The sequence below is a fragment of the Cynoglossus semilaevis genome, chromosome 14 (assembly GCF_000523025.1).
Source record: "Cynoglossus semilaevis isolate Cse_v1.0 chromosome 14, Cse_v1.0, whole genome shotgun sequence".
NCBI lineage: Eukaryota > Metazoa > Chordata > Actinopteri > Pleuronectiformes > Cynoglossidae > Cynoglossus > Cynoglossus semilaevis.
This window is the reverse complement of record NC_024320.1, coordinates 20876133-20892073: the sequence shown is the minus strand read 5'-3', so window position 1 is coordinate 20892073 and position 15941 is coordinate 20876133. Positions and strand designations below refer to the sequence as shown.

The following is a 15941-nucleotide window of genomic DNA, read 5'->3' as shown; positions in this document are numbered from 1 at the left end:
TAGGCATTCGCGTGACAACTGTTCGTCTGAATTTGTTTTGTTTTGAAGGAATGAACCTTAATACATAACATAACAATACATAATGGTGAAACGTAAAGCTAATAACATATCACAAACGGGCGCGTCTGTGTCCTGTGTTCGTCTTAACCTGTCTCTACCTCTAGGCTGTAAGGAGACAAAGGAGGAATTCTCCTTTATTCACTTACAACTTCTCTCAGCCGAATAACTCCCAGGGACATACGCGCTCAAACACGGTAAACGTATGAAAAGTTTTTTTTTTTTAAATGTGAGAAAAAGAAAAAAAAGAAGAGGAAACACAATTACAAAAATCGAATGTCACAATGTGGTCTGTTTCATTTAAACGTGATTTTTTTTCTCTCTTGTTGATCAGTTTTTGTTTTGATGTTTTATCGTTGAATAAACTGCGACAATATACTGTATAATATTTTGTTTCTATACCATTATCTTTGTCTCCACCTTGTGGTCAAATGCAGACCTAGCAAGTTATCCAACTTAGACCAATGTACTGTATAAAGCATACAGTACATTACATACATTGCTTTCTAGATGTATAATTATACAATAATTTAGTTCTAATAAGGAAGGAATGTTGAAGTGATGTAGAAATTTAACCTTTTATAGACAGATTAAAGTTTGATTACAAGAAGCAAATTTATCTTCCACAGCCATACTGTAGGTGTTTGTGGGGAAATGCAAAACATCCCCACAACAACTAAGTGTCCCAACAACAACATCCTCCATTATTAGCATCATCTATTTTCTCCCTTAATTCTATTTATAGCACAGCAGTCATTTAGGACTAGTCCGTTTCTAACGAATTAGTTTCTGACGAATCATATTAATCCACAAACATTTCACAGTCACAATCCCTCCTATGGTCAAATCGAGTGTCCACTGAATCTAATCCCAAGCCTGACCACAAAAGGAAGCTGGAGTATCCCAAACAAACATGCAACTACCTGAAGAACCATCACTGAGCCAAGCTGGGCATCGAACCTATGACGATAATTTCTAGCCGGTATCATTACCTATTACACTGTTCAAGCTGCTCACAAATCCCCACTCAAACTGCTCAGCTAACTGATTAGCATTAGGGATTATTATTATTTATTTATTTTACATAATTTGTCAAAATAGTCAGAAATGGAAAGAGCTAAATTTTCCAGAAATAGCACAAAACTAACTGAACATACAGATAGCGTAAATTTCATAAATATTTATTACATATCAAGGAACAGAATCACCTACTTTCACAGCAGTGGTCTACAGCACTTGTTTAAAATAACTGCTCAAATAATATCATCATCATATTAATAATTATAATATTAATAATAATATAGTTCAATTTCATTTGAGGCCACATTTGATACACAAACATTTACAAGTAGTACTTGGCATTAAAAACGATGGCAATACAATAATTTAAGACACTTGGTGTTTTTTTTTTGTTTTGTTTTGTTTTGTTTTTTTGTGTGTTATTTTTCCTTCATTTTGATATCACAGAGAGGTTCAGCAACAGTCTAAACAGTAAATATAAGTTCAAATACAACAGAAGAAAACAACAAAAAACGAAGAAACAGTGAAAATGCCAAAGGGAGGTAGAAAAAAATAGAGTACGTGACAAGAACACACAAGAAAAGGAAACAGGGGTGGGAGTACGAGAGCTCCCCCATCACCCAAACTCACATTCAGAGCAATAAAGACTTAAACTTCCGCCGTTTCCCTTGTTTAGTCCCATTAAAGTTTTTTTTAATGTTATGTTATAGAGTCTGAACAATTCACACTGATACAGGCAGAAGAACAGGGAGAAATGCACGAGGGAGAAAAAAAAATTCATGCACGACCCGTTGTGTTGTGAGTCACCACGTAGGGGCGCTCACGTTATGGAAAAAGCGCGACCACTGCTCGTAAATGATCATCGATGAGCCATGTTTGTTTGTTCTTTGTTTATACGTCATATGCCGTTTTGAATTTGATTACGAAAGCATGGTTTTAAAAAAAAGTGCAATTTATGCGACTGTTTCAAAAGAATAAATATCTAGGAGCAAACACTGAAACACAGCTCAATGCAGGACTTTATGAACTGGGATTTCACATCAACTAAACTGACTTTAACTTTAACATTGGCCTTTAAACAACCTGTATAATTCCTTTATCTGCTTTTCACCTGATCACATGCAATAAAAGAGTCCGTTTTTGTAGTCCAGACAGGGTGAATTAAAAACAACAGCGGAGTTATCTGTAAAATTACAGATAACATTAGCAGACCTGGCTGTGCTGAAACTTCAGCATGGTTATTTTTGCAGTTACACTTTCAAATGTTTCACAACAGTTATATTAATTATAATTCTACTTTATTACAACTCAAGGCTGCTTTGGTTTTAAATTCTGGATCCTGATTTCCCGCCCTGATGTAACCAGAACAGATTTTGTGCAATAAACATAATTATGGGCTAATCTCTTCAAATGTTCTCCTGTTCTTTTTTAAACATGGGGGGACTTGGAGGTCTTGGTCCGAGCAGACGGGTATCGGACCTGATAGTGATTTGTATGACGGTAAAACATAATTTTCCCTTTTTTTTAAAGATGGACTCGTGATTGAAGATGTGTTTTTATGCAGATAAGTCTTAGATTTAATATCGCAGACGCAAGATTTCGGAAGAAGCTTTTGTTTATATGAAAGACACAACACACACACACATATTAGAGGAGGGTCATGCAGATTCAGGGTTCAGAACTGCCTTCGGTCAGTGACGGGACCGACGGCGTCCACTGTAATCATGGCTGTTTGCTGTCAGACACCGAAATACTTGAGGTTTAGCCGAGTGAAGGATGATGGGAACTGGCACTTGTGGGAGACTTTGCCTCCAGCCCTGTCTTCCTGTGTGCTGTGAGTAAGGAGGAGAATAAGGTCCAATATGTGCAGAGAACCAAAAACATCATAGTTTTTTTTTTGTTTTTTGTTTTACTAAATATGGGAATAGAATGGATTTATATAGATCTATAAGTATGCGTCACAGGCATGACGAGCACACACTGTGAAGGCATTTCCATGTATAAACAGATGTACACGCACATATGCATATCATACAACATTTGAAAGTGAATTTGGAAATAATCACAGAATTTACAACATGTACTGTAAGAAGCTCCAGAAACGTCCGAGGGCAGCGTGAACACGAAGACCTTTCGCCACGCTAGGTTTACATTCGCACTGTGGTCTGGGATCGAACCGATAACCTTGTCTCAAAAGCAGTTGCAGAACTCTGAACACACCACAGCATTTCACATGACACCGATGACACCTCTTTGGGTTATTTGCTGCGGGGCAACCAACAACAACTAACGCACAGTGGCTGAGAGCAGCTCAGGAAAACAAACACGCACGCACACACGCACAGAAACGGCTTCGGAACTCCCACCGTACCTATTTGTCCGATGAATGAGAGACCCAGGATACAAGGATAACAACCAAAGACTGCCAACAACAAAGGCTCCAACAAACATCAACCTAAAAACAACCCATTCAAGATGAGAAAATGTGACAGACAATACGGGGGTGGGCAGAGAAGTGCATGATGGGGGATTGTCTTCATTTTAGGTCCAAGACATCTTCTTCAAACGACGTAGGGAGGGCAAAAGCGCTGGTGAGGGGCAGGTTCTCTGCCTGCAGCACCGCCTTCTCTGGCTCGGCCTCCAGACTGGTGGAACAGTGCAGCTGGATGTCTAAGTCTGCCTCAAAAGAGTCTGACGCTAACCTACGCACAGAACAGTTCCAGGTTAAATCTGTCAGGTTGAACATGATTAATAAAGGCACCCACGACGTTTGTGTTTTTCACCTGTCACTGTTTGTGGACGTCAGCGCTCGGGGTTTAGGCTCTTCCTCCGTGTTCTTTTTGCTCATCTTCCTCTGTTTGACTGTTCCACTATCCGACTTCCCACTCGGTTCCTCTGTCAAGCCTACAAATGAACAAAAGGACAGTTAATGGGAAAAACACAGGAACAATGCAAAGTTTAGACTTAAGAAATTCAAAAAACATTTCTCTTCCACTCTACCAAGCAGCTCTTTGCGTGTGCGGCTAGCTATCTCTTTGATCTCCATGCGGGACAGCGACAGTGAATGTGTTGCAGAGATGAGGGGAGTGGGGGCCACCGTGACAGGAGCTGGCGCTGTCAGCACCTTGTTGACCAGAGGGGACTTGAGGGGTCTTTCAATGCTGCGGCCCACCAGGTTACACAGAGGGATCTTGAAGATGTGTTTACAAGCTGCTTCGCCTGGGAGGTAGAAAACCAGGAAGAAGAAAAGAACAAAAAAGTTAGAAAAGGTAGAAAAAATCTAGGAAAGGAGAAATAACTGAACTGAGCAAAGACGGTGATGAGCGCAGGGACGAAGACAAACAGAATAAAGTCATGTGTGACGGTGAATGAGAGATGCATTAGTCCTGAGGCTAAGGATGTCAAAACTCTGTTATAACACATGGGAACATTTCTAAACTTTGAATATTTATTAGAATCATACACCTGACCTGTAAAAAAAACAACAAAGAGAACATTTTGAATTGTTTTACAAAAATGCTAACTGAGAGTATCATGCAAAAAAAGTTTCCCTGATATTAGTGGATCTGTAAAGTATAACTTTTTTTCAGGACACAGCTTTAGCGGAGAGCTACAATATGCTAACTGGAGCTGTTTTGATATTTTCACCGTTCTAGAGGATGACAACACGGTTGCCGTTGGGAATATGGCTAATAAAAACCGGAACAACATCAACTAGCTCCAACACAACTAATTCAAGTCACTTTAAAAGTTTCCATCACAAAGAAGCCGTACGGAGTGAGTATGAAGCAGCTGTAGCAACAGCGGCAGTTAGCACAGGAAGCTAAAAAGGTAACGGAGAAAAAAAATAAATCTATTTAACTGAAATTTAGGAACAAGAAGTTCAACAGACACGGCAATAAGTCCAATGAGGGAATTAATAAAATCACAGGGTTTATAGCCATATGTTTAAGAAATAATTATGTAGAGCTTTACAATTTTATTTTCTTGTTAATACTTTTACTTTTAGCCTAAATTGGTTTTATTTGTCATGTTATCCTAGTGCAGACTTTGAGATGTATTCATTTATTTATTTAAAAAAACCCCAAATATTCTAGAAGTCTTTTTTTTTTTGTTAAATAGAAAATGCGAAATGATCGATTATCGGCTAAAAAGAACCAAACATATCGTCCGTACGTAGCACTGCAGTATTTCGTAGTACTGACTGCAGAAACCTGCTGTGACGTCAGTAAGCAGACCTTTGGAGCATTATTAAGCCCGAGTCTGATTGGAACCAATTATGTCATATTTTACATTTAATAAAGAACACACACTTCGCATCGTGCCCCTTGCAGTGCCCAGGTCTACCATCTGGGGTCGCCATTGCGGTAACACTGAGGCCGGCTGGTAGTTACATGTGTGAGACAGAATCAAAGGAGGCTGCTCCTCAAAGAGGATCATGTCATTTTGAATGTCAGCAGCTAAAAGGTAAGTAGGAAGTCAGAGAGAAAATAAAGGGTCACAGCTGATGTACGACAGCAACAGTTGAACCACTGTTGCTACAGCTGTGGTCTCCTGCACCTGTGCTGATGAAAGACAGAAATCAAACCAATGAAACTAATAATGCAGGGCAGCATGCAGTTACTTGGAATATATGACAGAGAATACTATATTCCACATGTGGTTTTTCCACCAGTGAAAGTGTCATGCTGCACCAACGACGTCTAATGGAGGACACCCCAATGAGTTTGAAGTTCTGATTTGTCCTCATCAGCAAACAGTTATGCTGCGGCTCTTTGCCGTGTGTGTTTGAGCCAGTGGAGGTAGCTGGTGGCGAGCAGCCACATCAGTAACAACATCTTGTTCATGTTACTGATGCGATTACATCAGACGAGACCCTCCCCGAGGAGCAGATACAGCAGGTGCACAAGCAGAAGATGGGAGTTTTGTCAGCACCCCTTCCATCCTCATCTCTTCTTCTTCTTCCACTTTCCCCATACCTGGCTTCGAACCCACCCTCCACAAAAACAGGTACACGCTGGAACCAACCATCCCCCTCTCCCCCCACTGACCCTCACCCTCAGACTGTGGCACCGCTGTTTGGACAACCACTTTGGATTGAAGAGAGGGCTGACAAAAGTCTCCATGGCGACAGTGCAATCTGTAAATCATGCTGCGGCAGACGTGTCCTCACCTTTCCCTTTCCTCCCTCCTCCTGCTTGTACAAAGCCCCTCCCTGTGCTCTCATACTCATGCATACCTTTTCTGCATCCCCCTTTTCTCCCCCTCTTGTTATTTTGACCTGCCTCTGCCTTGATTGGTGTTATCTCCTGTGCTGTACTTTTTTTTTTTACTTTGCACCTTATCACCCTCCCAGCACCCTCACCATTCTCTCCTCACACTAATGCTTTAATTAGTTTAGACAGGGGGGGATGGGGAAGACATAATGTTCACTTAACATTCAACTGACGTTTAAGTCAACATGCCGCCTTGAAACAGACTGGGTGCATGTGCATGTGAGTGGAGCAGCGTTATGAACGTTTTCATGGACGGAGGACAAGTGGTGGGAGAATCCTGCAGTACCTTCTGCGTCCTTAGACATGTACAGGGAAAGCTTGGTACCATAGGGGATCCGTATAGAATCTGAACCAGGGATAAGGAAGAGAGTTACACAAACTGAACTCACACACAAACACTTCCACGCAGACACACGTGTTCAAGACATGCAGAATCATATGTCATGTGTAAGATCACCCAAAACAGAAAATGACAGCCGCTTCAGCAGCAGTAATTATCCGACCCAGCCCACAAGCATAAAGCCCATCTCTGGCTAATTGCAGCAGCAGCGACAGTTAGATCTCCCTCCCTGTTAGAACTAATGGGACCAGTAAATACTTACTCCCCTCAGGGAGGGAAATTGCCCTGATGATGCAGCAACTGCAGAGAGACCAACGCAACATTGAAAAATATTTTCCTTCACTTTAAAAATCACACTGAAGCATTTCTCATTTGTATATTTTAGGAGCGCGACTACAGAGTCTAATGGACACGAGAGTCGTCGTGGCCTTCAGCCAGTATTCTGTCACTCTGATGGACAAACCCGTAGGTGTAAGACAACACCAACAACAGCTGTACTGAATTAAAAGTCAGCCGTATTTAACCTAGAGGCTCAGCTGTGTTGGGGGGGGGGACTGTTGGATGGTCGAATCTACAATCCAAGGTGGAGGAGGGAGAAGGGAGTGGGCTGAAGCGTTGAAGGGAGGGGCTCGTATTGATCCTTAATCATCCCTGAAAGCTTTCTCTTCCTCTGAGCACATGCATTGTGTCTTTGAAACGGTGTTGGTAGGAATCACATGTTGACTTTCAAATGTCGTCGGACTAAACTGCGTATTACATTTACGTAACAGTTTTTCCAATTCTTTTTTTTTTTTGCCATATGTACACCGGCTGCTATTGTGCAAAATCCCTGACTGACTACTGCAGCAACAAAACACTTCACAGTTCACACCAGCAGGGGTACACAGCCATGGTCTAATGTACTCTTTACCACAGGCCCCAACTGTTTATTGGGGCCTGTCGACCAAACACCCGTTTACATCCAGCCACATCAGCAGCCGATACCAATGAGCAGGAAATACAAAAACGGACGACGTGTCATAAAGTGGGCAAAATCCTAGCTGTTTGATTAAAGTTACCCTTAAACAGTAACTTAATTTGTGATATTTACGTGATATATGGGCAACTTCAATCAAAACCAGAGCTACATGTTTGGTTTATATAAGAGAAAAAACAAGAACTGCTGATAATCAACTGGTTCATTACAGTGCGAGAGAAAGAAGTGGCTCTCAGCCAATCAACAACAAGGAGACACTAAAATGTATCGCTGTATTGAACAGCGAGAAACACATTCAAATGAACCTGGAGGTTAAGAGGAAGAAAACCAAAGGAAGTTCTGAGAGGTCTGCAGGCTGCTCTGACATTTTCAGAAAGGACTTTTTTTCCAAGCACCACTATCTTTAACCTCTGCTACTGCTGCTCTGCAGAGCTTACCATCACCGAGCGGCGAGGGGAAGACGGGCATCTCGTAGCCAGTGGGCGTCTGAGGTGAACTCTGGGAGCTGGTATCCCTTGAACTGCAATTGGAGGCCGAGCTGACTGGAGCTGACGAAAGAAAATATATGTCCGACTGGAGGCAACAGAGAGACAGAGGGGGAGAGAGGGTGTTAGGTGCTTCTGAGAAAATATTGAAATTGAGGCAAAGAAAATAAAGCTGCAGAGTTGGAACGTTGAGATAAGAAATAGATTGTGTGAGAATAGACGACGGGGGAAGGTATTTATTCAAAGCCAGGTGCAGTGTGGTGTGTTTTAAATGATCTGTTTGTATGAATTATGAGTCTATTATTGCTCTGTAGCCATGAATACTGCTGGACACACTTCCCACAGGGGTAATAAAGATTGATTGGAATGAGAGTGCTGAGACAGCTACTTCTACAGCACAGCGTGGCTGGGAAAGACTGCGAGCACTAGTGTACTGTAGATACATACAACATGTTTGTACTAAGTGTCAGTCACCGGGTTATAAAAAAAAATTACGCAAAACTTAAATGAGAATTCAGGCATTCACACCTATGTAATCCCACTCTCTGTCGGACTAGGATTAAAGTTCAAGCATGTACTTGTTAGCAAGATCAGGTCATGGATGAGGTGTGTCGGCTGTGGGCTGTACTGACTCGTGAAGCGGCCAACTGCAGCTCTGGGACCACTGCGGTGTACACGAGGTTGCCATTCACCACCAGTCGAATCTCAATGGAGTCAGTTGTGAATGCCAGGATGTAAGGAAATGCACAAACTGCAAACACAACAGTGACAGCAGAGCATTCATTAAAATAACAGCCATACAGTACAATGGATATCTAGATACATATATGATATCTGAACAAAAGAGTGCCTTCTACTGGACACTATGTGAAACTAATAAGCCTGCTTTTGTTATTAAAAATCAAATTCACTTATATGATGATTATAAGGTGCTACTACATTCACCACTAAGGAAATAAAAATAATGAAAAATGCTCTTTACAACATTACAACTCCTTTACTAGATTCATATTCAACATGAACAAAAATGAAACATCTAACAACTAGATTCATATTCAACATGAACAAAATCTAACGATTCTTCTAAGGGTTTTTTATGAAGAACAAAAATACATTAAATTTATAAAAATGTGCACTTCCCCTCCACATTCACCTGGTTGGAAAGACCAAACCCCTTTCACATTTACAGTTTACTGATGTCTAAAGGTTTTTCCAAAGTGATGCTTCCTTTATTTTGATTAAACACGATGTAACACAAACATTTTATTGATTTATTTTAATTTATTTAAAATGTGTTTTTTTTATTCTTTCTTATTTGACAAACATCCCGATTACTACATTGATTCTACGTAAAGATTAGATGGGCTGTATGTCTGGCCTGCTACTTCTTCCTGTCATTTTCTAGAGATAATTTGAATAATCTATAATAACGATCATTGATCATCGATCAATTTGACTCAAGTAATCTATAGGTTTGTGTTGGTTTCCCTGTTCGTCACATGCCAGCGGCCTGTTCTGACCAATCTTTGAATGTGTGCCCAGTAATAAGCTGGCAGTCTGCCCAGTCTGTAGCCAGTCTGTAGCCAGTCTGTAGCCAGTCTGTAGCCAGTCTCTCCCCTCACGTCAGCTGGGCCTGGTTCCAACTCTTGTGTGACCCTGGGCGGAAACGTAACTATCATAAATATCTAATTTTGTTTGTGTATTGGTTTAAATGCCCCACAATTGTATTAGTGCTTAGAGTCGGTGTATGTGTGTGCTGATGGAGTGGACGTTATTGGACACACGGCCTCTCTCAACATCAGTCTGTCGTGATCACAGACTCAGGTTTCATGATTATTCCCCATTGTGTTTTCTTTTCATTATCTCCTGCATTAATTCTTACACTAACGCACAAACCCTCCACGAACACACAACTGTGGTGGGACTGAATGTCAGCGAACACTCGAGGATTCATGCAAGGTTTCCATGACAACAACAAGCTCCGGCCAGGCCCAGGGTGTGGTCCCAACAGTGTTTCCTTGGTAACCTACCAATAGCGTTGGGCATCTGGTTCCAGCTGAAGTGGAAGTCAGAAGTGTTGGACTGGATCATGGGTGTGGAGCCACTGAACGGACATACTTTCTTATAGTAACAAATATCTGGAAGGACAGACAAGAGCATCGTCTTTGAATAACTCTGCAACTTGGTCTGACAAAAACAGTGCATTTTAACACTGACAGCACTGAGTACAAAAAATACCCATGAGCTGTAATAAAGAGGAAAAAGTAAAAAATAAAAAAATAAAAGATGGCAAAAAAAAAAAAAAAAAAAAAAGATGGCGTAACAGACATAAAGTAAGCAGAGCTTTTAAGTTAAGCTAACCCTAACCCGACATTCATGCGCGAGGTACGGTGATGTAATGATTGTAAACCGTGGACCCTCTGTAGTTGGTCATATTTATAACAGTATGACGATAAGAAGGAAAGACGGAGGGAAAACTCACAGTTGTAACACAACAGCAGACCTGCTTCTCCGTCTTCGTACACATCAATAGCTGCGACAAAATTGACCTGCAGGCAGAGACGGGTCAGTTTAGTGCAGTTGATTCAACTTCTGAGACTTTCATTCGACTTCCACCACGAGATTATTTTTCAGCGTCACAGTCACACAATCTCTTCAGGTGAGGGAGGGTCAATCCTGGGGTATTTAGTCCATCACAGAGTCTCACTCCTATGATAGCTTTAGGGATCGTCATTCAACGACATTTCATGCGTCAGTCGTTACAGAGCAGTTTTAACAGTTGACCTCAGCTCCTGCGGCTTTAAGACAACCAACCATCAAAACTTTAAACAAAAACATTTTTAAAAATCTATTTCCGTTGCTTCACTGATTGATTCAATTTTGTGGCTAAATGGTGCAAACAATTTGCAGCAATATTTATCTATATATATCCATGTATTGTTGATAGTTGAAGCAGAGTAATACTGTTTATTAGAACAGCTGTTCATCTCCCCAGAGGCTCATTTCTCACTTCTATTCCCTCTCGTCTCCATCTGCTCTCCGTGAATGACAACGTGTTGATTCTCCAGAGCAGCGCGGCGATCAGAGAGGTAAATAAAGCAGCTAAGTAGGTCAGGCTCAAGGTCACAGCTCTCCATCACATGACGGGTGATAAAAAAGGGGAAATAACAAAAGAAAAAAAACCAACAGCCGTTAACTGTAACGGTGCCTCACCCTGTTGGCATCGACGTGGTGTAGCCTGTAGGCGTCTCCAGTGCTCTCATTGATCAGGTCAAACTGATGCTTGTAGGCCACACAGATCATGTTGTCATTTTCACCCGTCGGCCCGTCCACCAGCGCCATCACCACAGGCGGGTCGCACAGACAGATCTCCTGATGGGCGGATGGCACAGATCACAGACGACAGATTTGGGGCAGTTATGACGTTTGAAGACACAATGTGTTGTAGTCGGACAAAAACAACATACAACAGAGACTAATGCCTGCATTCACTCATCTCATCTCAAGCTTTTTTTTTAAATGTATTATCTTCAATTTTCCTTTGCATTCACAAACGTCTGTAACATCGTCTCCTTCCCCCTTTATTTTCACTCTGCCTCACCCGTATGTACTGAAACTCCTCCACTGGAGAGTCTGCTCCTGTGGAGACGGCGTTAGAGCCTTCAGACCGTGGCTGTTTCCTGGTGATGAGGAGGAGTTTGTTCCTGATGGCTGCTACTATCCTCAGCTCTGAGCCGTGGTGGGTGTTGATAGAGTACAAGTGACAGCCTGGGACAATTAAAAGGAGGGTTAGAGAGAGAGAGAGAGAGAGAGAGAGAGAGAGAGAGAGAGAGGGGAAGTGAGTTAGACGTGTGCTCCAAGGCATCGTTTTACAGATCAATACCACAGACAGAAAGTGGAAATAAATAAATCACCAACAAGTCAAAACTTCTCAAAACAAAAAAAGTAGAATTTGTGTGGTTATCTGTCATCACTTGTGACATGAGTAGTAGAATAGCAGGCCCTCTAGTGTAATAACACTGAAATAACACATAATAAATAACACCCTTTGTCACAACTATTCTAAACTGGAAACACACACTTTGTCACAACTATTCTAAACTGGAACCAAACTAAGAACGACAGGGAAAAAAAGGGACAAAATGTTTCATCCAAAAACTCGAGACTTGACACAATCAGACAACACTGAAACCTAAGTCTATTCTTTTCTATTATTTGCAGCGTGCTACTTTTTTTCACATCCCACACCTTTGGTTTTCTCCAGCTTATTTTCCCGGCTGTCACACTTGCTTCTGACGAGCTGCCTCTCTTCCAGGCCTCTTTTGAGCGCGCCAAGTCTGAACACATAGAGCCGAGCATCCTTCCCTAAAAAATTGAAGAAAATAAACGCTGCTCGTTACCATTTAAGTTGATTTGGATTTTTAATATAGCATCCACCCACAAACACAAACAAACACGAACGTTCTGGCGGAGGATTAACACAGAGCTTGTTAGGCCACTGCCTCCAGAGAAGAAGACACATCTTTACACCATGCACTTCACCTCCTACAGCAGGTTATTTCTATCAAAACAGAGCCAATTGTTTTTGTGCTCATTAACGTTTGCGGTCTGAGTCTATTGTTGGAGCGCAGCACGAGTTGTTCGCTAACACGCAACAAATGTGTCTTCTTCAAAGATAAAACAAAGTAAAAGAAAAATATGAATATAAATAAGGCACCAAATTACTGCCATATATTCATATATTTCTGTTCTATATTTATACAATAAATAGATGTTTCTGTTGAAATCCAAAGAAGTAAATTCAGGAAGAAATGAAGGGTAAACCGTCAAAATTGAGGAATCATATACAGTGCCTATACATGGATGTATTTCCATATATATGTATACATATGGATATAAATCCATATATAGGTACACATACAAAGAAATACATCCTTATGAATATACAGAAACATAAACAAAACTTGCTTTTTCTGGTGTACAGCCTAACCCTATATATGTATACATACATATATAGTTATATGTATGTATATACACATATATACATACATATACATATATATATACATACATGTACTAAATTAAAAATAAAAATGTAAAGGTTTCTTAAATTTGTCGGAGGTGTACAGCACCACAGATAAGGCGCTCACCTCCCATCATACCCTGCAAACATATTCTTCTAGTCTGACGTCAGAACGACATGATTACTGAGTTCACAAACTTGGTTAAAAAAACAAAACAAATGTGGCTGATAATTCTGCTGTAGGCTGTGGATTATACACAGTGAGGCTTTACTTCCATGAAACACTGTAACATGAAAAAATAGTGTCTTCTTTGCACGGTGAAATCATGGAACAGGTCTTTAATTAATGTTAATTAAATTAGGAGCCAATTTCTCCTAATTTGAGTGGAGAAAAAAAAAAAGGAAATTACTGTAAGCTTCAGGTCATATAGGTCTGCAGGGGTTGTTTCTAATCCTAATATTGGTTTGCCCATCAATCAAGCCTTTCATGTTTTAGCATTTTAGCAACTATGCCTCCCTGCCTCACCCTCTTCCTCCTTCAACACCCACACAAATCTTAAAAGAGATGAAGCTATTGGTTCTCCATAGGTCAGCGTCCTCAGATCACAGCAGGTGATCAATGTGTTCACTGGACCAGCTTAGGTGGGATGGCTAAATAGATTCTCTCTCTCAAAAGCACACAGATGGCAGGGATGAAACAAAGGGAGAGGGGTGGAGGGGGTGAGGAGGGGTGAGGAGAATGCATAGAAAACAGAGTAAATAGGAGGATGACACGAGTGTTGATTTAAACAGCATTTGGTCCTGTCCCCCTGGTCTGAGCCCACCTTTGTCTGCCCTGGTGATGAGCAGGTCCTGAGGCTCCAGAACGTGCAGCTGCTTCACCACCATTGTTCTGTCAAAAACCTGCACCGGGGGCAGAGCCTGCGTTTCTGAAACACGACGCATGTGTCAGAATAAAGACAAATGACGGATCAGAGAAGTGTGTGTGTGTTTTCAGGTGCACTCTGACTCACCAGTGTTGGGGAGCGCTGGATCAGGGCCTGGAGAACAGACAGTGTTATCGTCATGTTGGCTGCTAGCCTTAATGTTTTGCTAAAGGCAGTATTGACTGAGTATGGAAGGGGCTATTTGTCTGGAAGAACATGGGGGATATTGATCAGGGCGAACTCACCGTCCAGCAGCATTACCCCCGCTGTGTCTGTGGCGGCCAGCAGAGACTGCTGACCCCAGGAGTCAGCGCACACAATCTCGTAGGGGAAAGTGCTGCAGAAGGACTGGGACTCCCAGGGCTGCAGGCAACACACATATGAAAAAGAAAACACAGAAAATGATATCTGCAGCTTCATGAGTTTATGTTCAAGGTGACCTTGAATCTTCATTAACGTAGGTTTTTACTACGGTAAAAAAAAAAAAAATCAGGCAATTTGTTTAGTTTTTCTAAGACAAAAAATAAACAAGAAGTGTTTTATATTATACATGTCAATCATTATTACAGAAGCTCACCTCTTTCCTGCACAGACCAGTCGTGACCAGACTAGTTGGAGCGTCTCCTCTTACGATGGTCTTCAGTTTTAGAGCCTGTGTAGAAATATCATCGTACAATGTTTGTGTTAGTTTGATAAAAAAACCCAAAGTAAAGCATATGTGTTTACCAATATGTAAACTATAAGCAAAAACATCATAGCATTGCAATATATTTTGTGCATTTCAAACTATTATAAAACTGGAATGCTCAATCTGAGAAAAAATATGAAAAACAAAGATATTATTCAATTCTAGATCAAAACAATGTTTTTATCACCTCTATCGTCAGTGAGATAAACAACATAAACAATAACATGAACATATTTAATCTGGTCCAATGCTTAAATAGAGTTACATGTGAACCGTGAGACTCCTCTGCTGAAACACATCAGTAACCCTAAACTGGCTGGTCACCAACGTTCACTTGTTTGTTGTGATGCTAACAGCTAACAGCTGTGACAGACTCGCTAAGCAAACTGTTAACATTAAAAGAAAATATATGAATATTCATTTAGAAATAAATTAGCACAAATGTCCAGCCAGTGAGCGTCCGGTCGCATTGACAGTTTCTCGTCCAACAATCCCGAGTGCCTTCTTCCATTCACGTATCTACATAAACGGTCAATCTGGAGAACTAGAAATCAATCAAGAACAAGGTGGAGAGCGAACAATGCCAATTTCAGCGACAAATAAAATATTCCAAGTCTGATATATTGAGCTTGTAAAGATCGCATTTAACTCTCCCCAGAAACAAGTTGTCAATTTTGGTTTTAAAACATCTCAAACAAAAGCTGGAAAATCAATGACTTTGTTTTTTTTTTTTTTTTTTTAGCAAAACATATCAATACCTCAGCTCAGTGTTTACAAGCAGAGGGTGAAACTAACAAAGTGAAAAACAGCACGAAAAATACACAACGGTTGAAGATGTAGGTGGAAACAATGAAACGCAGGCGACACAATTAAACCAAACGTCTGCTGCGTCACCATGTATTCTGTGAGGTCGTTTTAAACCGACGACGTGGCAGAGATGTGGTGAGAACACGCTTTAATTTCACATTCACTCACCTTCATTTAGTCCTTACTGTTAGACACTAATGACCTCTCTGTTTTATTTAACCTTTGACCTCAAACCGGACCAAAACACCACAGTTTCCTCCAAACAGGACAGTCACTTAATGATTAAATGCAGTGTTTCGGAATTGTTTTGGTTCTTTCCAATGTTGACATTTAGTTATTTTTC

The 15941-nt window shown here is 41.0% G+C and overlaps 2 protein-coding genes across 14 annotated transcripts in view; one reads left to right on the top strand and one right to left on the bottom strand.

Annotated features, from left to right (window-relative positions):
• dab2ipb (DAB2 interacting protein b) overlaps positions 1–15941 on the top strand; it is a 791247-nt gene that overhangs the window by 422960 nt on the left and 352346 nt on the right. The window lies entirely within an intron of this gene.
• Positions 1435–15941, bottom strand: part of garnl3 (GTPase activating Rap/RanGAP domain like 3) — a 57985-nt gene continuing 43478 nt past the window's right edge. For 4 of the 6 annotated variants that reach the window (XM_008325799.3, XM_008325795.3, XM_008325796.3 and 1 more), the window contains exons 17-31: positions 14681–14755; positions 14349–14466; positions 14191–14217; positions 14002–14106; positions 12403–12519; positions 11756–11922; positions 11368–11526; positions 10637–10703; positions 10185–10292; positions 8787–8905; positions 8107–8242; positions 6640–6699; positions 4078–4296; positions 3861–3981; positions 1435–3779 (exon numbers count right to left, since the gene is read on the bottom strand). In XM_008325799.3, the coding sequence (XP_008324021.1) occupies positions 3614–3779; positions 3861–3981; positions 4078–4296; positions 6640–6699; positions 8107–8242; positions 8787–8905; positions 10185–10292; positions 10637–10703; positions 11368–11526; positions 11756–11922; positions 12403–12519; positions 14002–14106; positions 14191–14217; positions 14349–14466; positions 14681–14755 (1764 nt within the window). In that variant the 3' untranslated portion in view covers positions 1435–3613. The remainder of the gene's footprint in view (positions 3780–3860; positions 3982–4077; positions 4297–6639; positions 6700–8106; positions 8243–8786; positions 8906–10184; positions 10293–10636; positions 10704–11367; positions 11527–11755; positions 11923–12402; positions 12520–14001; positions 14107–14190; positions 14218–14348; positions 14467–14680; positions 14756–15941) is intronic. The other 2 variants (XM_008325798.3, XM_008325801.3) reach the window with 1 other exon arrangement.